This window comes from Microtus ochrogaster, chromosome 7, assembly GCF_000317375.1.
Source record: "Microtus ochrogaster isolate Prairie Vole_2 chromosome 7, MicOch1.0, whole genome shotgun sequence".
Taxonomy (NCBI): Eukaryota; Metazoa; Chordata; class Mammalia; order Rodentia; family Cricetidae; genus Microtus; species Microtus ochrogaster.
In genome coordinates, this window is record NC_022014.1 from 39192604 (window position 1) to 39214459 (window position 21856).

The 21856-nt window shown below is 48.7% G+C and overlaps 1 protein-coding gene across 1 annotated transcript in view; it reads left to right on the forward strand.

Annotated features, from left to right (window-relative positions):
- Nucleotides 1–21856, forward strand: part of Snap47 (synaptosome associated protein 47) — a 46570-nt gene that overhangs the window by 16061 nt on the left and 8653 nt on the right. Inside the window, exons 2-4 of the mRNA XM_005349976.3 lie at nt 2216–2758; nt 9806–10293; nt 17002–17126. Coding sequence (XP_005350033.1) covers nt 2262–2758; nt 9806–10293; nt 17002–17126 — 1110 coding nt within the window. The 5' untranslated portion in view covers nt 2216–2261. The remainder of the gene's footprint in view (nt 1–2215; nt 2759–9805; nt 10294–17001; nt 17127–21856) is intronic.

Genomic DNA, 21856 nt, shown 5'->3' on the forward strand with positions numbered 1-21856 from the left:
AGCTCTTGTAGACCAGGCTGGCCTCAAACTCCCAGAGATCCGCCTGCCTCTGCCTCCCGAGTGCTAGGATTAAAGGCGTGCACCACCACCGCCCGGCTTTTTTTGTTTTTTTGTCTTTTATTTATTTATTTATTTTTTAAAAAACAGGGTTTCCCTCTGAAGGTCTGACTACCCTGGAACTCACTATGTAGTCCTGGCTGGTCTCAAACCAGATTTCCATGTCTCTGCCTCTGCTTCCCACGTACTGGGATTTATGGCATGTGCCACTATCTGGCCTAGCAAGTGTTCTTAGCTCCTGAGCCATCTCTCCAGACTCTAAGTCTGATGAATTATTTCAAAAGACTTGCTCTCAGCTCAGAAATTCTCCTTCTAGTTTATTATGGAAGCTATCGAGAATTATTTTTCAGGCAACCCACGGATTTCCTTTGACTTGATCTCCACTTCCCAAGAATTACTGTGTCCTTCACAGGTGTCGTGCATCCTTGATTTTTAAAATTTCTCCATTGATGTCTCCACATCTGGCATAATAGTTGCCCTTTCCAGTAGTAGCTTTCATAGGACAAAGCCTTTAGATAGGGTTTAGGGTGCCCGTGTTTGGGCTTTGCTTATAGGTGAAGGTGGAAGTGTGGCCTGTGTAGTTTCTCAATGTAGTCAGTGTCACCAGAGCTCTGAAGTCCTTCATCGTCCAAGCTGCAGCAGTGTATGAGAGATTTGCAGTGGACATGGGATTCTAAATGTGTGTTTTCTTACGTCCTGCATACTTGTGTGCCTGTGACCCTGGAGCCTATGATGGTGGCAGTTGAAGTTCTGATGCAACAGAATGTGGAGGGTGCTGTCACTAGGTCTTGTGGGGCAAGTGTAGGTGATGGCAAGATTGTGGCACTGGTAGGTATGGTCTTGGAGCCGACGACATTGGTAAGATCTTCTCTAGGTCCCACTGGGCAGCATGGATGACTACTGACCACATTCCCAGCATTGTAGGCCATACACGGACTCTGCTCCAGGCCTCGGCGTGCAAGCCCCCGTGATGGTGCACTTTTGATATCAGCAGTTATGATCTCAAAGATATATCATATGGGGGAGGCTTCTAATTCCTATGAGGTGAATGCAGGTAAGGTTAGGGTTGTGGTGTTGGAGCTACAGGATACCAAGAAGTCTGTTGCTCTACCCTGGGAGAGCAGGCTCAGTGCTTTTGGTAACTCCTGGCCCCTAAAACAGAATAATATCTAGCAGTGGCTTTTGTAGCAGCTTGTGTTCTGAGGACTGGGGAGGGCCAATCTGAGGTCATTGTTTGGAGCAGAGTGGTCACTGAGAGAAAGAGAGAGACAGACAGTGAGAGGCACGGTCAGAGACACAGACACAGAGAAAGACGGCTGGGTGAGGTGGGAAAGCTCTGTTTACCCAGTCAGTACCACAGACTACAGTGTGGAGCCTCCTTTCTTGACTAATAATTGGTATCTGTACAAAGAGGATTGGGCAATATATTCTATAAGGGTCTGTCATCCATGACTTATGACTGCCTTGATGAATATAATTATAAATATGAAATTGCAAACAGTGCCAGGTGTGATGGCACAATGCCAGTACTTCTAGTATGGCCAAGTAAGACACAGGGAACTTGAAACCACCTTGGGCTACATAGCAAGTTCAAAGCTATGTGAGACCCTGTTTCAGAGAAACCAAGGGCTGTGGATCTAGCTCGGCAGTAGACCACTTTCCCAGATGCATCTGGTGTGACCCTGGTTACTGGGGGAAAACAGAAGTAGAAGAAAAGGAAACTAACACACATGTCACTGCTTGTGTGCACACAACACTGTATAAATGCATTCATGTACACATGACTGTATAGGTAGCTCTGAGAGGGCTGGCCAGGAGGGGGACAGACGTCTATAAAACTTGAAAGAGGATCCTTAGGAGGACCTTGTGCAGATATATAGTGGTAGGGACATCACAACCACAAGGTCGTATGCATGGCCTTGTCTATAGTACTTGCTCTCCTCGTGGTTGCCTGGTGGGCACAGGAGTAGAGGGTCTCTTGTAGGGAGTGGTGGGGCGAGCACAGTTCTTGGTTCTGATCTCAGCCATCTCTGCCCTTTACTTGCAGGGCAGAGGCCCAGAGCTTGCTTGAGGCTGTACCAACTCCTACTAACTATAATCTAAAGGAAATTGATATATTTCAGCCTCACCTGCCCACTGATTGTTTCTTTTCCCACAGAGGCAGCTACTGCAGTCTCGCGTGTAGTACAGCTACCTAGGGACAGATGAACAGTGATGTGTGTGTCCACTGCTGGCCTTGCTCCTACTACCTGAACCTTGAGAAGCAATGGGTTCCTGGGAAGCTGACTCTGACACCTCGGTCACTGAAGTTCAGTACGGACAGAAATGAAGAGGTCCTTGTGGGCCTGCCTCTCTCCAGCATCACTGAGATCAGGAAGGAGTCTTCTCTCTTTATCTTCAGTGCCATCACAGTCCTGGAGAAGGGCCAGGCCAAACACTGGTTCAGCTCACTGCGGCCCAGTCGCAATGTTGTCTTCAACATCATTGAGCACTTCTGGAGGGAGCTGCTACTGTCCCAGCCAGGCACTGCTGCCAGCACAGCCTCCCCCATGACCAGGGGGCAGGAGCTGTTGGGACTGATGGCTAGTTCCCAGAGACGCATGGAAGACACATCGAAGGTCCTTCATCACCAGGGCGAGCAGCTGGACAGCGTCATGAGGGGCCTGGAGAAGATGGAGTCAGATCTAGATGTGGCTGACAGGTGGGCAAACCCCAAGGTCTGCTCTGCTTCTGGAAAGGCAGTTTCCTCTCAGCAATCTCATGGGTAGGACATTTCCAGCCTCCAGAGGAAAGGCCATGCAGCTGCGTGTGGACTGTGTGGGACGCATCCCAGAGAGCCACTGCCTGTCACCGCCTGCATCCTGTTGGTTTCAGAGAGTAGGGAGGCAAGTGTCCATATTGTGATGGGCTGCACGAGGGAGGTATCTTGTTCTGTTTGTGTGTGTGGTCCCTGTGTGCTTAGTCAAGTTTCCAGTTCTCAGGTCATGAGTATGATCTCTGAACCCTCCTGGTGGTGAACTGCTTTGATGGAGACAATAGTTTGGAGGTTTGTTTGTTTTATATGTACTGTGAAATGCCCTCCTCAAATTTGTCCTTCAGAACGGGCTTTTTTTTCTTGTTTTGTTTATATGGTTTCTTTGATAACTTTTTCACATCGCTTTAAAAAATGTGACCCATGTGGAGCACCAGTTTTTGTTGTCCTTTATTGGTTTTCTTGTGTTTCCTCTTCATTTTGCTCTATCCTTTTGTTTTCATTCTGGTTTATACTTCTTGAGTTTTTCTTTTATTTCTGTTAGGTTTCAGTTTCAAAGAATTAGTTTGGTTCTGCACATGGTATTTGTCTCATGCTCCAGCACTGCTCCCTGTCTGTTTTAGCTTAGCATTTCAGTTGTTTTCTTTTGTTTTTGTTTTTGGGGGCTGGTTTTTCAGGACAGGGTTTCTCTGTGTAGCCCTGGCTGTCCTGGAACTTGCTTTGTAGACCAGGCTGGCCTTAAACTCACAGAGATCTGCCTATCTCTTCCCCTATCCCCAGTAGTGAGATTAAAGATTAAAGATATGCACCACCACTGCTCAGGTGCCTTTTTGTAATAGTAGCCTATCTCTTCCAGTTTCCTCTTTGTCTGGATGTCTTTGTTTTTTGTCTTCATCAGAAGCATTTGTCCCAGGGTCCCTGTATAAGGACACCCTGGACTGAGTTACCAATAAAACCTCATCTTGTGTCCCTGCCTCCCTCCTGCAGTATGAGCCTTGTAGACCTTGCTTGCCTTGGTATAGAGGATCCAGCTCTCTTCTCTCCATTCTGCTAGACAGTGTCTCCTCCCAAGTGTTGGGTGTCGAGTCACCATGTCTTCCTCCCAGCCAGCGTGCTCTGTCACTGACCCTGGTCCACCTATGCCTTTAGAGGACCCTGGATTTTAAGCTCCTCCTGCCACTGGTGTGTAGAGAAGTTTCTACAGTCTTTTGGCTGTCTTTTCCCTGTCCTTAGGGAAGTTGTGTTCAGCTTGTAGTTCTTGAACAGCATTCCCTGGCCATTCTTCCGAAGGCCCATCTTTGAGAGCTCCTTTTTAGCACCTCAAGTTCAAACTTGTTTTAAATTTCTGTGCTTATTTTTCAGAAATTAGTTTGAAAACGTACTCTTTCTGGTTTTTGCAACTATAGCCCTCTATCTATAGTTCTGTTTTTGTTTCAGTTACCCCAGAGTCCCTCTGAAAATATTAGGTAGAAAAATGGACCTCTTTGGTAGCCTGTAATGTCAGTGCCATTCTGAGTAGCCTGGTGAGAGCTGAGACATGGTTGCCTGCCTCTGAGGTATGGAGCAGCGCTTTGTCTGGCCTGTCTGTACTGTTCGCTGCTATGTCAGTCACTAGCAGCCTCTTGGGTCATCAGGTTTTTAGTGCTCTGTCCAGAAGTATTTCACTTACCAGTGATCCCAATGTACCACGGTCGTGGTGCTTGCGACTGGATACCCCAGGAAGAGGCTGCAGAAAGAGACCAGGAAGATGGTTGGAGAGGGAGACTCCTCACTCACAATTCCCATTACAATGTAGGGTCTGGGAGCATGCGCTCCCTGTGGATGAAGGACTGTGTCTGTAAAGAGCATGCAGTGCTCCCAAGCCGCTGTGTGGTGGAGTGGCCAGGCTCTTTTGGTGCTTCTTGGGCGTGATGGCCTTTGCCGTAGTCCACTCCTGGTTAGGGATGTGCTCAGAGAGGGCTTGTGGATGGGCCGAAGACACATCCTCCCCTCTTATCAAGCCAAAGAGGTTCTTTTAGTTGGACCACGCCATGGAGGTAGGCCTGTGTCAGGCTTGTCATGGGAGCAGAGGCAGCAGAATCTGCAGACTGTTCAGAGTTGGCAGTTCTGTTCTTGCTGGGCTCGGCTTAGCTGGTCCTTGGGATGAAATGTGATAAAATGGATGTGGAGAGCAAACTCCTATGTGTTCCAGGAATAGAGTTCTCATGATCTCTCCCCTTCTGGTTGACTGTGTCGCAGCCTGTCTGCCTCTGTGCACATGGATGCGTACTTTCCGGGAACTCAGATAGTTCAGCATATCTCAGTCTGCCAAGTTAGAGTTCCTGTTGTTTACTTTTGGTTTCTGTTGGGAAATGAGGTTTAATCTGGACACACTGGGTACATCTGAGCTCCTGTCTTCTCCGTGAAAACTCAGCAGATGAGTCAGAGCGAAGTGAGGTCCTGCCGGTGCAGGGCCAGTCTCGATAGATGCTGGCTCAGTGCTCTTCCTAGCTCTGTTCAGTGCTCCTCCAGACAGTGTTCACCGTTAAAGAGCCCGCTCCATCACCACTCCAGCACATCGCTCCCACCTGCCCTCCTGCTGTTTCCTGCACACTTCCGCCAGTAGCCCCTCAGCTCTCAAGGACTCCTCAGCAGAACCAGAGCTTTTGTGCTGTTAGTGTTGGAACAGATGTCTCAGTGTGAGGCCCCAACAGTTGGCCTCTTGTGTTTTCAGTGTGCGCCTGCCTGTCAGTGTCACAGAGCCTGTTTCCATGGTAGGCTAGACAGAAGGTACCTTCCATGTCTGAGTGCAGTGCTCTGTGGTCTGGGCATGTTTGGCTCCTTGTCTACCACGGTGGCCTCCAACCTCAGAACTTACTGGGAGGGACTTGTGCATAAAGGAAAAACATGCTGCTGTTCTTTTGTCTTTTGTTTACCACTTGTTGGTTGTGGTTTTATTTAGAGTAGCCAAATCAGGAAGTGGCTCAAGTATCTATCAACAGATGGACAAAGAAAATGTGACACACACACACACACACACACACACACACACACACACACACACGCGCGCGCGCACGCACATACGCATGCATGTGCACACACACACACATACACACAGTAGAATATTACTCAGCAATAAAGAAGGATGAAATTGTGTCATTTATAGAGAAATGGAGGGAATGGAGATCAGTGTGCTGTGTTAAATAGCAGACTCAGAAAGAAATAGATTGTGTGTTCTCTCATATGCAGAAGACAGATGGGGCATGAAAGTAGTAGTTGGACTGTCTGGAAGAGGGAGGAGACCCAGTGGGGGGGACACAAATGTAACAGTCTACTAGTCACTGGGACCAAATACCTAACTAGGAGCAACCTGTGAGGGTATTTTGACTGGCAGCTTCAGAAAGGGTATATCCCCTTGTCAGGCAGAAGGTATAGAGCAGGAGGCTGTTTGCATTCCCATTCCAGGAGTGGAACTGAGGCCGTAGAAAGGATGGGCAGGACCAGAGCAAGACCCAGCGGGCTGTTTCTGTGGAGAGCTGTGATGAGCACACCCAGTCACAGAGACACAGTGGCGGTGGTCAGCACAGTGGGCTCTGAATGAGAATCCCTGGTCAGAGCAGCAGTGTCCCTCACACATACATGGGGAAGGAAGATATGGTTGATCTATGCAGTGAAATGCTGTTCAGCCCTGAAGAATTAAGTCCAGCTATTTGTAGAGTACAAACGACCCTGGGAGTTGTGGTAGTCAGTTAAGTAACTACAGCCCCAAAGGACAAATACTGTGTGTTTTCATTTGTGGAAATCGAAAGCAATGGGGGCTTGTTCGTGTTTGTAGCTCCTGCCTGCCTCAGTAGGTCCCCAAGCCCACCTTGGCAGTCCTCCAGTTCTGTAATACATAAGTAGAGTAGACACACTCAGGAGTGAACAGAGCCCCGTGTGGGTCCCTGACCTGTGTTGAGAAAGCCATCATGGTGGTAAAGAGCAACCGAGAACTCCTTCCGTTGAACGTAGAGCCAGCAGCTTAACTGTGAAGGGTTTGCAGAGGGAGGGCCACCACAGACAGCTGTACATTAGCTCCTTTGACCCTTCCTTGGGTTGCACTGGTTTGCAGTTCACAGAACTTGTTTTGGCTGATTTACCATGAGAATACTTACCAAGGATACAGATGAAGACATATAGGAGGTCAGGTATATGGAAGGGAAGGGACTGGACTTCCATGTCCTTCCTGGGCACATCCCCCCCCCAGAACCCCCCACATGTTCAGTTCCTGGGAAGCTCTGAGTGTCTCTGGGGTTTTATTGACACTTCATTACATGGGGGTGATTGGTTGAACCACTGGTCATTGGTGATCCCTTCAGCCTTCAGCCCTCCTTCCTTCTCTGGTGGCTGAGATGAGGCTGAGGGTCCTGAGCCGCTGATGCAGCCCTGGTCTCTCACTGACCAGCCCCACCTGGTAGCTCTCCAGGGCTGCTGGGAGCAAGGGTTCGTCAGCACGTAGTGACCCGTTACTTCTAGATTCCCAGGAAACAGGATGAGGGCCAAAGGTATTCCAGAAAGTCATATGTGAGGAACGCCTGCGAGACTTGGGAACACTTGCGAGACTTGGCGCTTCGGGATTCTGCATACTTACTGTTTTCATTCTGAGGGAAAAAACCATGTTGTTCAAGTTTTTTGTAAGTGCCCTTTATCAGTTTGAGAAAGTTTTCTTCCTGTGACAGAATTCTTGGGGCTCGAAGCTGTTCTGTTGGGCTCACAGCTTCCCGGGTTCACTGTCAGTGAGCCGGTTATACTGACTAATTTTAGTTCCGCTGTCCTCATCTTCCTGGGTGAATACCTCTGGCTTACTTGTGGGTTAGTAATTTTTAATGTCATCGGGTGGGCTTGCTGATTTGACTGTGTTGGGATTCGTATGTCGCGTCGGGTCGGTGGGTCAGGCAGCCTGTGAGGCGGAGGGCGGTGCTGCCCTTGCACCGTTCTTTGACGGCCTGCGGACAGACAGTTGTTGGTCCTTGTCTTTGGCAGAGTTCACCAGGGAAGCCACTCAGGCCGCAGTGTCCTCTCTGTCCTCTCTGGTGTCATCGTTACAGATCTAGTTTCTTTCTAAATTTTTTTCCTTGCCTGGGTTTCAGAGGTTGGGCTGTCTAGTGTTGTACATTTCAGGGAAGTTGTTAGAATAATGTTTATAAGACTTTAAACCATTTCCAGTCCTATGTCAGATTTGTTTTTATGTGTAGTGTTTTGCCTGAATCTATGTCTGTGTGTGTGTCACATGAATGCTTGTGCCCTTGGAGGTCAGAAGGTGTCAGATCCCCTGGAACTGGAGTTACAGATAGTTGGAACCCAGGTCCTCTGCAAGAGCAGCAAGTGCTCTTAACCATTGAGCCTTTGCTCCAGCTCCTTCAGTTGTTTTCTGATTTCCTTTTTGCATTTTTAGTGCATGTACTTCAGTGTGCATTAATCTGCAAATATTTTCAGTTTTGTGTTTGTATTTGGACATAGTGGCTTTGCAATTAGCTGCATTCCAGGCCTGAGTGTTCTGCGTCCAGCTGAAAGTGTTGTGTGTTCATCAGTTGCTGGGCAATTCTGTGACCAGTCAGGCTGAGCTACCATAACACTGTTCAAAATCCCAAATTCTTATTAATTTTTTGTCATTTTGTCCTCTTAGCCATGGAAAGAAATGTAACTGCGGAAGGCTATAGCTGTGAGTGTCTGTTTTGTCAGTAGTTTTGCTCAATGAGTTTCACAGTGGTGTTATTTGGTACATAGATGTTAAGTGTTAAGTCTGCCTGTTGGATGGACTCCTTATCATACGGTGCCTCTGGTTGTGTCTGTTTGCTGTCAGCATCCTGTGTATCATGTGTACATTTCAATTCTTTGTTTTCTGTGGATCTGTTCTTTCATATTTTACAGTGTTTTCGTGAACAAGTATAGCTGACAATGCCTTTATCTTGGGCACTTGCTTTTAGTCTGAGTGCTTACCTGGTTCAGTTTAACTCATTTAATCCCGCCTTATGTTTGCCGTTTGTTCTTTTTGATAGCTAATTTTTCTTTTTCTTTTATTTTTATTTATTTATATTTTATGTGTGAGTGTTTTGGCATGCCATAAGAAGGCACCATATCTCATTATAGATAATTGTGAGCCACCATGTGGTTGCTGGGAATTGAACTCAGGTCCTCTGGAAGAGCAGCCAGTGCTCTTAACCACTGAACTGTCTCTCCAGCCCCCATACTTGCTTTTTCCTGCCTTCATTTGATGCATTGGGTCTATTTCTTGGTGTTGCAGTCTAGTAGACACTAGCTTTACTAAAAACTGAATTATATCAGGCTGGGAAGGGCTTTAAACATAGAGCTCTTACTTAGCCGGGCGGTGGTGGCGCACACCTTTAGTCCCAGCACTCGGGAGGCAGAGGCAGGCGGATCTCTGTGAGTTCGAGACCAGCCTGGTCTACAAGAGCTAGTTCCAGGACAGGCTCCAAAACCACAGTGAAACCCTGTCTCGAAAAAACAAAAAAAAAAAAAAAAAGAGCTCTTACCTAGTATGCACAAGGCCCTGAATTTGATTCCCCGGCTCTACAAACCATTAATTGGGTTTCTTAGTTGCCATGGCTGTATATAAAGCGTTGTTTTGGACAGTGCAGGCAGAGCATCTCCATTCTGCGGAAAGCTTTAGCAGACAGCTCTGGAGAGCTTGGTGGGTTGACGAATCCATGAATGGATTCTGAGTCAGAACTCTCAGGTCAAGGCATAGTGTGGAAAGAACATGAGTCATATGTACGTGTTTGCTGTATCTTTGGTAGCTGGACCCCTCTAGACAGGTGTGCTTATCACCCCAAGCCTCAGGTCCCCACCCTTTGCTCTTTCTGCTTCATGAGTGCTTGTTGGAGAAGGCTGGCTATGAAATGGTAACATACTCTACAAGATTAAAGCAGTCTTCTGGAGAAAAACAAACAAAAAACCAAAGGCCTTACACCTCAAAACTGACTGTCTCTGCTTTCCATGTTTTCTTTGCTCTTTTAGATTGCTGACAGAATTGGAGTCTCCTTCCTGGTGGCCTTTTAGCTCTAAGCTTTGGAAGACGCCGGCAGAAGCCAAGCCCAAGGAAGGTGTCTCTGTAGCCTCTTGTGAGCCCTTTGGAAAGGAAGGGGTAGTGATCAGAGTCCCTGCTATTGTTTCTCAGAAAACAGAGTCTCATGCCAAGCCAGGAAAGCTCACTGTCCTGGTCTCTGCTTTGGAAATCCACGACTCCAGTTCATTGCTCCTGCACAGGTTTAAGAGGGAAGATGTGGATGATATCAAGGTTCACTCTCCTTATGAGGTCAGCATACGCCAGCGGTTCATCGGGAAGCCAGACGTGGCTTACCGGCTGATATCTGCCAAGATGCCAGAGGTCATTCCCATTTTAGAAGTGCAGTTCAGCAAGAAGATTGAGCTCCTGGAAGATGCCCTAGTGCTTAGGAGCTGGGCCCAAACTGCCCCTGCAGAGGGTAGCTGCTTCATGCATGCAGGTGAGTGGCCAACAGGGCAGTTTGTGTACCAGCTTCCAAAATTAGAGTTTCCCTCAGCATGCTGTGGTATGTGTTCATCATGCGCATCTGTCAGCAGCTGTGGGCTTTCGCTCGCAGGCAGTCACGGGCTTGTACAGCCCTTCCAGATGGCCAAGTTACACCTGTCCTTGACAGATAATTGGGTTTCAGAATAGGGCAGTGCCAAAGCTTGGTTCTTGACTGTCTCCCAAAGGCTTAGCTCTCGGGGTGGCACTGTTAGGAGACAGTGGGGCCTTTAGGAGGAAGGCCTTCTTGCAGGGCCCTTCGGTCGCTGGAGGCTTGCTCTCTCCTTCCTCCTCTCTCCCTGCATGCTGGTGTTAGTGAGCAGTTCTGTTCCTGTCCTGATGCACTGCCTCACCACAGGTACTGGGTAGAACCCTCTAGAACCACGAGATAGAGTCAGTCTTTTCTCTTGCTAAATTGGTTGGGTATTTCCTTGTGATATAGGAGACTGATTAGTGTAAGCAGAGGTATTGTCAACCCATTTTGTGTTGCTTTGAAAAAAATAGCAGAAGCTAGGTATTGTATAAAGAAAAGATTAGGCAGCTCACCATTTCGAAAGCTTAAAGCTCAAGATTGGACAGCTCTATCTGGTCTCTGGTGAGGGTCACATGGCAGATATACAATGGGGAAAGCGCTTGGCAAGACAGGATGCTGAGGAGATTCAAGTGCCAGACTTCACCTTCACAACAACCATCTTTCTCAGAAATGTACTAGGATCCCATAATCCTTCCCAAAGGCAGTATCCTTGTGACCTGATGACTTCCCCCTAGACTCTGCCTCTCAGAAGTGCCACTACTTTCCAACATCACTTAACACCTAGCGTATGAGTCCTTGGAGACACTTACATCATATCTGAACAGTAGCAAAGGGTTTGGGTAAGTCAGCCAAAGGAAGTTTCAAGTCTGGAGCTCTTGCCTCTACTCAGCCTAACTCAAGAAGTGGCACTCTCAGATGCATCCTGGTTTGACCCACACCACACCTGGCATGTCCCCACTAGCCTACCACTATCCATTGGCATTGAGTTGGGTCTTCCCAGCCATTACCCAGATGTACATTATAGGGGTCTGGATCCTTGAGTTCTTGGACACAGGGCTGAGTTTTCAAGTCCAGGTGCTGTGCACTGGGTCAAGTGGGACAGCAGAACCTAGCACCTAGGTCCAGGATGGGAACAGTACCTTTGGGCACGGGGTCTGTGCACTCACCGTGGTATCCAGGTTAGCAAGGTAAGGACCCAAGTGTGTCGGGTGAGATGCTCCAGTGTGAGGCTGCACATCTGTCAGTGTGAGAAAACAAGTGGCCACGCTTAGCCCTTCCAAGAGAGGCTCCCAAGACATGGAGTGTCCGGGGCTGGAGAATGGCTCAGTGGTTAAGAGCACTGACTGCTCTTCCAGAGGTCCTGATTCCCAGCAACCACATGTGGCTCACAACCATTTATAATGGGATCTGATGCCCTCTTCTGGCATATAGACATACGTGCAGACAGAGTACTCATACCAAAAGGAAAAACAAAAGACCCAGAGTGTCCAGTGAGGTACAAGCAGAGAAGCAAGGAATGGGGTCTGCCCTGGTAGAGGTAGGAGTAAGGAGATGATGAAAGCCAGCATGGGATATCGTGAGTGGGTGGTAGCTGTTCCAGGGGAAGGATGACTGAGGGAGGAAATGCCATCCTCAAGCTGGGGCTTCAGGTAGGACACATTGTAATGTCTTAGGAAGGTGGCAGCTATCCCAGTGGAGGGAGGACTGAGGAGGTGTCACTGGCCTACAAGTAAGGTAACCTCCTAAGAAAGTTTTCATGTCACTGGATTGGTGGCTTCTATAACTCATGAAGTAATAGAGGTTCACTGCAAGATAGGCATCCATCCAATGGGTCTTGTTTGGTGAGAGTTCTGCCAACCCCCTAGTGTTAGTAGGTCTGGGCTTGAACACAGCTGCAGTGGTTCACTGTCCAGATAGCACTGTCTTTAGGAAAGCCATGGGTGTACTTCCTGTTTCCACTCCTGGTTGGAGCAGTCCCCCCCGCTGGTGCAGGCCAGCCTCCCTTATTATAGACATTGGCTTCAGAGATGTCTTCGTGGCCATACTCTTAGCTACAGCATGTTGGGATTTGATTGAGTTACTGGGGACCTGTCCTTTGAAAGGGGCACAGGAAAGTGGCCGTCACAGGGGCTCTTGTGTGTGTGTGTGAATGGAACATTAAAAGCATGACGGTCTGTGTTATTTTTTGTATCCTAGGGATTCCTTCTGTGTTATGAGCGTCCTTGAAGGGAAGTGCTATCCTCACTTCTAGTGGATGGGCGTGCCTCCCAGCTGGCTGGTCTGTGCAGGAAGCTCACATGTACTGAGGTTTAGTAGGGGAGATGGCTTCCAAGTAGGTGGGAACTCGGTGGTTTTCTTGTCCACAGCTTGGTGGGAGGGTTGGCATCTTGCCCACATCTTCATGTGCTGCAGTGCTCAGCCAGCTTCTATCTGACCACTGGGAGGTGGAAACTGGAGGCAGTGCCCAGGCCCCAGCCTCTTCTGAAGCTGTGCTGTGTGCATGTGGCCACACAGGGGCAGTCTTGAAGCATGGCAAGCTTCTGCTGCTGGGAGTTAAACTTTCCTCGGGAAGCTCCCCAGAGGCTGCTGTGGTGAACGCTTCCTGCAGATCATAGAGGCTGCTAGTGTCAAGGGCCCGGGCCTGGAGTGCAGGAAGATTGGCATGTTGTCTTAGGACAGCACAGCTTGATTGCTGTTCCTCTTCGTAGCATCCTTAGAGACGTGAGCCTAGAATACTTGCAGGTTTTCAGGATCATTGCCTCTTGTTTGGTGGCACGAGTTTGCAGGTGTCTCCCACTCTGAGTTTCAGATCATGGAATAAGTAAATAGTGATGAGGTCATGGAGCGTAAGATTGCATACGAGACTCACTGCTGCTTTGTGTCTGCCTTGTCCACATAGGCCGGGGCGATTTTATACATTGTCTTCAATGATTCTGTGCATAGATAGGTTCAAAGTGTCCTGGAGTTTGTGGTATGAACTCTGGGTTTTAACAGTTTTGAGTCCTGTGTTGCCCCCAGCCCCAGATGTGCTTTGTCATCAGCTCCTAATGTTGGTGTGCCTCTTTGTCATGTCTAGGGAGCACCCATGCCAGGTACCTATCTCTTACCTCCACCTGGTCCCTCTGTCCCCAGACATCCAGGGTCCTGAGGTTATAGGTTTCTGGGCTCCCTTGCTTTGACAATGCCTTAAAAAGCCTATAGAGGACTCCCTGCTGGAGTACATGATAACCTGTTCCAGACTGTCTTTTAAGGCAGAGCTGGGAAGTCTTGGGAGTCCTAGGATACAGGCATCTGTCATAGTCAGGGTTTCTATTGCTGTGATGAAGCACCATGAGCAAAAGCAAGTTGGGGGAAGAGAGAGCTTGTTCTGCTCACACTCCCATGTAACAGCTCATCATCAAAGGCAGTCAGGGCAGGAACCTGGAGGCGGGAGCTGATGCAGAGACCATGGAGAGGTGCTGCTTACTGGCTTTTCCTATGGCTTGCTTAGATGCCCTTCTTGTATGACCTGGGAACATCAGCCCAGAGGTAACCCCGCCCATAATGGCTAGGCCCTTCCCCTTCACTCAATAAGAAAATGCCCTATAGATTGATCTTAGGGAGGCATTTCCTCAGTTGGTTTCCTCCTCTCTGGTGACTCTAACTTATGCAAGTTGACATAAAAACTAGCCAGAACAGCGCCCCAGGATGAGGTCCTCAAGTGTGCAAGTCCTGTGCTGTGTTTGGCTGAGCTCTCACAAGGGGTCCGTAATGATACACATACTGCCTTTTGCGTGATGGGGAATCTCTGGGCCAAGGGCAGGGTTTGTGGGGGTACAGATGTGGGTGCCACTGCAATGGTGATCATGGGGTCCAAAGACGGGATCCTCAGGGTTGCATAGTTCTGACCTGGTGGCCAGGAGGCTGAGCAGGGAGAATGGCTTGGCCCTTCCTGCTTCAATGTAACTATGTGCTACAGAGTCACTGTGGAAGTATGGGAACACAATATGACCCCCTCTGTTCCTCCTTCCTCAGTCTGTCCTGCCCTGTGGGTGAGTGTGCATTTTGTTTTCTGACCTGTGCACCAGCTTCTCGGGCCCCATACAGCCTGCAGCCCCTACCAGAGGAGCTGCTTTCCAAGTACAGAAGAGGGATGCAAGGCTCGGTAGCCCGGAGAGGGATCTGTCTGGGTCAGGCTTGGTGTCTTTGCTCTGAGCTGTGTCCCAGAGGGCCATCTGGGGGCCAGTGTCTGTCCCTTCGCTAACTGACTTAAGACTGTCTTAGGCCTCTTTGTCCCTGCAGTCCTCCTCACCGCAGGAGCCATTTCTGCTGCTTGTATTAAACAGATCAGTAGTGACGGAAGAGATAGGAGCTGTCCTGTCCAGAGCCACAGTAATTCTTCTCAGATGTTTCAGAACAGCAGCGGTCAGCCTTGGAGGTGGCAGAGTTCTGCGGCTCCGATGGGTCCCAGCTGACCCCACAGCTCATGGAAAGCATCCCAGACTCCATGTGCCTGTGGGTCATTAGTAGCATCCATTAGGAGAGTCCTGCTTCAGCTTTCTGCTTGGTGAAGCCCTGATTATTGAAGCTATTGAAGTCCAGTCAGTCAGCATCAGCCCTGAGGTTTCAGTCACTGGGGAGTCTTCAGCCAGTCTGGCTGTCTCCTTCAGTCAGAGTCTCCCATAGCTAGAAGTGTGGTAGCCATGGTCAGCGGCTCTGGGGAAAGGCCTCAGCAGCATGGGAGCTCTGACACTGCGCAGTGTGACTTCACAGTGTACACCGCTAATTACAGACCAGGCGGAGAGGATCACCGTGCCCCAGATATACGAGCTGGTCGGCACAAGGCAGAGGGACCCCAAGTACAGGCAGTGGGCTTCTTTGCCCCCTCACCTACCCGGAAGAGCCCTCTTTGTACTGGGCTCCCACCCCAAGCCTACCTACCACTATCTTTTCAGGCTAATGATTGCTCACACACCTTTTCTGCTCTTCCCAGCCTCAGCCCGGTTAGCTGTGTCCGCTCGCTGTAAAGTAGTGGCTGTACCAGCCAAGAATGCCCATGGACAGAGGAGCTCATCTGTGAGCCCTGGGAAGTGGCGGGGAGACTTGTAGCTACCACCACCGCATTATTAACTCCTGGCAAACACAAGTTTATAATCAATTTGGGTTGTTGCTGTTTTGTTTTGTTTTTGTTTTTGTTTTTTATTTTTTTAATGTAGTAGGGGCTACGCCCTGGTGGTGCATGCCTTTAATCCCAGCACTCAGGAAGCAGAGGCAGGCGAATCTCTGAGTTCGAGGCTAGCCTAATCTACACAGAGAAACCCTTCCTGTCTTGAAAAAGAAGAAAAAAGAAAAAAAAGGAATATAGTAGGAAAACCACTGTCCCAGTGTTGGGCCCTAACTCTGCTATTTGGTAGATTAGATTTACACACCCTAAAGTGTGCGGTGTGGGTGAGCTGAAAAGGGTGTTCACCTCTTCGCCTATAGTCCTGTGGGCCTGACCTCACCCTGCCTGCCTTCCTCCTGAGGGTGTGGCCACTTCTTGCTGCTCCTGCCTCTCTCAGGAGGCTTGCCTGTCAGACAGTTGGAAGCAACACAGAGGAAGGGAACTCTGTGCTGAGCTAGGAGCCCCTGGTCTCTCTCCTGGGGAAGACAGGCATGTCTCAGTGACTGATCCTTTTGGTTCCTGCCCTCAGCCCACCGAGCGCCCCAGAGCTGTGCCTCCTTTCCTTGTGTGGAGAGAGCTCCAGGCTGCTCTCCCTTGTCTAGCTTAGAGATGTGGAAAAGCCACTGCTTTTCAGGCTGCTTGTCAGACTGCTTTCCTCCCAGCCTAGTAAATGCTCCTGGCTGCTGCCCTGTGCCCCTCTTCTCCACCCCCATGCCCCCCCTGCCCTGTGCCCAGGTGCCCCCTATTGTAGGGAGGAGCAAAGAGCAGACCTCAGTCTCAGACTTTATCTGAGCCAGGAAGCTCTGGGTTTATGGCTGGAGTTGCTCTCTACATAAAGAACAGGTGCCCATGGCAGCCGCCAGGAGCCACACTGTGTCACGCCAGTTACACAGTTACTGCCAGCCGTCCTATCGGGTGCAGAGATTATCCAGCACACAGGTGTGTGTTGATCTGTGTGAGCTGCAGAGCTGCCCCATTGAGCTGAGGCCTGCCTGACCACAGGATGGGTGGCTCTGACTCACTAAGACTGGAGTGGGGCAGGCTTGTACATGTAACTCCACTTGGCTCCAATAGCTGGCCATTTCCTGTGCTTTCTGGAACCGCAGTGTTCTGTGAAATAGCTCAACTGTCCCCACATTTCCTGGTGATGTGTTATATGTATGTTTCACCAAGGTTCAACAGATCTTGTGTTTTATATGCCACATCTTTAAAATTTGTACATGTGAATCAAAGGTCCTTCTCTCAAGAGATACTTTCAGAATTAGCCCTGGGTGTTTACAGTGTTGCAATCTCACCTTGATGTGAAACATTCAGCTCAGTAGAGGCCCAGCCGCCCAGGCGCATAAGTACCCATATGGACACTCAGATGTGCTCCTCAGGCCAAAGCCTGTGGCAGTCTTAAATGCCCCTCTGTGAGCTGCTGAATGCTTGTGTGTGGTTTGCGCCTTCCGACAGTTTTCACCACTGACCTCAGCTTTCCGTTCCAGCTTCCAGACTGATGGGCTGCACTCCACCCCGAGAGCTGCCCATGGGAGGCCAGGAAGGCGAGCAGCTGCAACTGCAGAGGAACTGGCCACTACTCTCTGAGGGGGAAGCCCAGGAGCTGACACAGGTAGAGGGTCCCTACTGCCTCAGTGGACCAGTTCAGCATCTCTGTCCTTACTGCCTGAGCCTCATCCCTCTCCTGCCTGAAGACAGGCCCTTGTTGGATTATGCATGCCTTTAACTAAGACAGTGGTTCTCAATCTGTGGGTCTCAACTCCTTTGGGGAGGTTTCATGGGGGTCACCTAAGACCATCGGAAAACACAGATATTCACATTACAATTCATAACAGTAACAAAATTACAGTTATGAAGTAGCAACGAAAATAATGTTATGGGTGGGGTCACCACAACATGAAGAACTGCATTAAAGGATTGCAGCATTAGGAAGATTGAGAACCACCGCTCTAAAAGGAGCCGCTTGTTCCCAGGCTTTGCTGTGTTTTTGTAGTTGGAGAAAGACAGGAATGTAGCTGCCATCCAAACTCTCCAGTTTCATGCCATACAAACTCACAGTGTGCACACTCTCTGCACGTACAATTGCCTCCCATTGTATATGTGTGTATGCATGTGTGTGGACTGTATGTGTGCTGTGCCCGTTCTGCACAGTATGTGTGTACTCTGTCTACTTACGTATGACTGTGCAGTATGCATGTGCTCTGTGTCCATGTGTTTATGGTATATAGGTACTGTATGTTGTGTGCTGCACATGAACACATGTTCTCCTCTAGAACCATGTATGTCCAGTTAAGGGTAAATTAGCTTGCTTATATCTCTCGAATTCAACATTAGGTTCTGGAAGAAGTTTTCTGCTTTTCCTCAGTTGGTTGAAAGTTAAATACTCCACACAAATACTTGACATTTACCTCTTTACGGTGACCCTGGACAGTGTGGTTGCCTCTCCTAATTCTGGAAGAAGCACCCCATCAGCATGTCATTTTCCTTATAGATATTTCAGTCTCTGTCCTTAGAAGATAAGAGAGCTGGTAGGATGGGATGGGTTTCTCTGAGGAAGACTGAGAAAGACTTTCTAAAAACAAAACAACAAAAAGCAACAGACAGATAAGAGCTGTTAAGAAATCAGGAGGAGGGCTGGAGAGATGGCTCAGTGGTTAAGAGCATTGCCTGCTCTTCCAAAGGTCATGAGTTCAATTCCCGGCAACCACGTGGTGGCTCACAACCATCTGTAATGAGATTTAGTGCCCTCTTCTGGCCTGCAGACACACACAGACAGAATATTGTATACATAATAAATAAATAAATATTTAAAAAAAAAGAAATCAGGAGGATGAGGATGAGGCAGTAGGATCATAAGTTGCGTGTGTGCATATGTATAAACGTACGTTCCTGCATGAATACACGCATGATGGGTAAAGTAATCCTATTGATTTAGAAAATGAAAAGTGCGGGCTGAAGAGACAGCTTAACAATTAAGAGTATTTGCTTTTTGGGTTTGGTTTCCAGAAACCACATGGTGGCTCTCAGCCATCTGGACTGCCTCCTCCTGGTCTCTGTGGGTACTGCTTGCACAGTGGACATGCATACATATAGACAAGAGTCATACACATAAAGTAAAGCTAAATAAATCTTTAAAAAAAAAAACATGATTAAAATGCCGAGTCAGTGTTCACATTGCCCTGGACCTGCCATGAGGCCTGTCTGTTCTAATCAGGACCTGCAGCTGCATTCAAGATGGTAACCACTCTGCCCCTCATCTGTGGGAGTCGTTGGTAAATACAGGTTCTGTTTGGTGGGGAGCAGGCATCCGTAAGCAGAACACTGTCTGTCTGAGAGATGAATGTGAACAGCCATTCAGTAAACCTCAGTTATGTGTCTGCATAGGCACAGACTTCTCTGAGCTCAGCAGCTTCCTCTTTGGGGAGGTGGGGGAAGTCATCTTTTCTATGATATACTTTAACCGTAGACCCCCGTTTCTTTTCTCATGGTCCAGTGTTTATGTTTAAGCATGACCCAGGCACACTGCCAGCTGTGACCAGCATCTTCCGTAGATCACTAGTCATACTAGTCATACTGTCTTCAAGACCTTCTGGGTGTGGTCTTGCTTGTATGAGATTTTGAGAAAGCCTGGTATGTCAAGGCCCACATCTCTGAGTTTCCACCGAGGACTCTCCTGAGAGCTTGGGCAAGAATGCATTGGCCTCAGGAGGCTGCATCTGAGGGTGCCCCATGCCAACCTTTATGATAACATCTGAGCCCCACAGTGTGTTAACTGCAATGATGGTCATGTAGTCAAGAGACCCCTCCTGTTTGTGAGCATCACATCTGTCTGTCTTCATCCTGAAGTTGAGGGTCAGATGGGAAGATGTCAGGATGAACATAGCCCAGGCCAGGGATGGAGTAGGACTCCACAGTGCCTGTCTGTGGCAGTACCTAGAGGTCCTGAAGTGGTCAGTGTTGGCAACACTGGGTATTATGTATAGAGGTCTTAGTGTTGGGACACTGAGATCAGTGGTGCTGCAAGGGGGTCTATGATGCCAGACTGGGCAGGTGGGAACTCTGTAGCGGTCAGGGGATGCAGCCTAGCTTTACATGAAATGGTCTTTTGAAGGTAAAACACATGTTTCATATTTAGAGAGGAATTCCTAGCTGTACAGTTAAAGCTCACGAACAAGTAGGAATGAGTTAAATTCTGGGGAAAACAAAAATGCAAGAAATCCTCCTCCATCCAGCTGTGGTTTTGGTTGCAGATGCTATTAAAGCCATTATGTTGAGATGTGTCCTGGTGATTTAAATTGCAGTTGGGGATGCTAATGGGGAGGTGGCCAGGATTACACAGGAGCGGGAGTGGGCTGAGTGGGTGCGCGGTCTGTGGCCACCAGCTGCCGCGTCACTGCGGCTAGGGGAGAAAGAGCCCAGGAGGCCAGAAGGAAACCAATCCCCTGGTTGACTTGGCAAAGCCCCTCAACTGACAACTGGCAGTGTCTGCTCCTCCTCAGAACTGTGGCTGCACTTGGTTCAAGAGCTCTGCAGAGCCACTCATTGGTGGTGGTGATGGACTGACAAATGATAAAACAGAAAATGGAGATTGCAGGGCTCTCCACGTTCGTGCAGGGTCTTCCTGTCTCTGTTTCTGTGTCCTGACCTGAGTTGAGAGGTTATTCTTCTCATTTAACCTTTTACTGGGAGGCTACAGTAGAGATCAGGGTGATCAGGTGTGGTGGATTGTAGGTAGAATGATGCCTAGCCTGACAACAGACTGCGGCAGAGAAAGGAAGCCCTGGGTGTAAGAGCTCGTGTCATGCTCAGCAGGTGTGGTGGGCTCCTCACACAGGGCAGCAGAGGGCTGCCCTGCATGTTGGTCTTGCAGTTGATGTTTTATCTTTAGGGTCCCCCGCCTGCTCCCTATACCCCAGCTCCACATGTACCTGTACATGCCCATATAGTTAGCTGTAGATTTCTGGAAAGAAGCTGTGGTTTTCTATTGGTTATATAACCCACTTCAAGGAATTTGTGGGCCAGTGAAGTGACTGGGGGTAAAGGCATTTTACCAAGCCTGATGACCCAAGTTTGACCCTTAGGACCTACATGGAAGAAGGAGAAAACTAAGTCTCACAAGTTATTCTATGCCAGGAATGGTGGTACATGTTTTTAATCCCCAGAAATCAGGAGACAGAGGCAGGAGAATCTCTGTGAGATCGAGGAAACCTAATCTGCACAGGCCAACTAGGGCTCCACAGTGTGGCCCTGTCTCAAAACAAAACAAAGGTGACAAATGAAGAACAGATTGTCCTCTCACCGCCACATGCATGTGTGTACACAAAACCTCCAAAAGTAAATATAATAAAAAATTAAAGAAATCATGTCTGCTATCTCTGCCTTTTAATTCCGTTTGAGCAAATGTGGAGCATGGCTCATGGTCTTCAGTGCTCCTCACCTCGGCCTGTTTTCCTTGGCCAGAGCATCACTGACTCGACTTCACCCACACCGTCTGCACACTGAGACCACGTGTCTTCTTCACACAGGGCCATGTACCATGATGACCCTCACATGTGCTGCAGGTCTCATGGGCAAGGGTCACACATAGCCTGTAAGGATGGAGCCCAGGAGGACCCACTTGTCTGCCAGCCTGAGTTCAGGGTCCATCCCTTGAGCAGTTTGTAGTGAGAGGAGGCGCTGAGTGTCGCCAGTGAACCATTTTCCCACTTTGAGTTATTGTGAGGCCCCGTCAGAGTCCATTAGCCACAGAAGGATGGTTTCTCACTCTTTTTATTCTTTATTCTGGTCTATGGTCAGTGTTTTGATTACTATAGCTCCTTAGTAAAATTGCTAAGTATGTCATGCTTCTCTCATTTATATTTTAGTTTTTGAAGCAGGGTTTCATATAGCCCAGACTGCCTTCACACTCACTATGTAGCCGATATTGGCTTTGAACTCCCGAGCCTCCAGTCTCCCAAGTGCTGGGATTACACGTGTATACCGCACATCCATCTCCCACTCCGTGAGAATTGCTTTGACTATTCTAGGTCCCTTCCACAAGAGTATGAAGTTTAGCCTTTCCATTTTGGTTTACAAACTGCAGCTTGCATTTTGACCATGTCTGTACCAGGTCACTTTGGGAGGTTCCGTGGCCAGGACAGCCTGAAGCCTTCTGGCCCGGCACCTAGGGAATCTTTCTGTTTGTTTCAGTCAGTGCACCTCTCCCTTCTTGTACTAGCCTGCTGTTTCATTCTCTAGGATTCTATCGTAAGCAGAATGATTTTCTCAGCTTCCTTTCCCAGTCCTTTGCTACTACAATAGACAGCTATAGGTTTGTGCTACTTTGGTCCTGTGCTGAGTTCT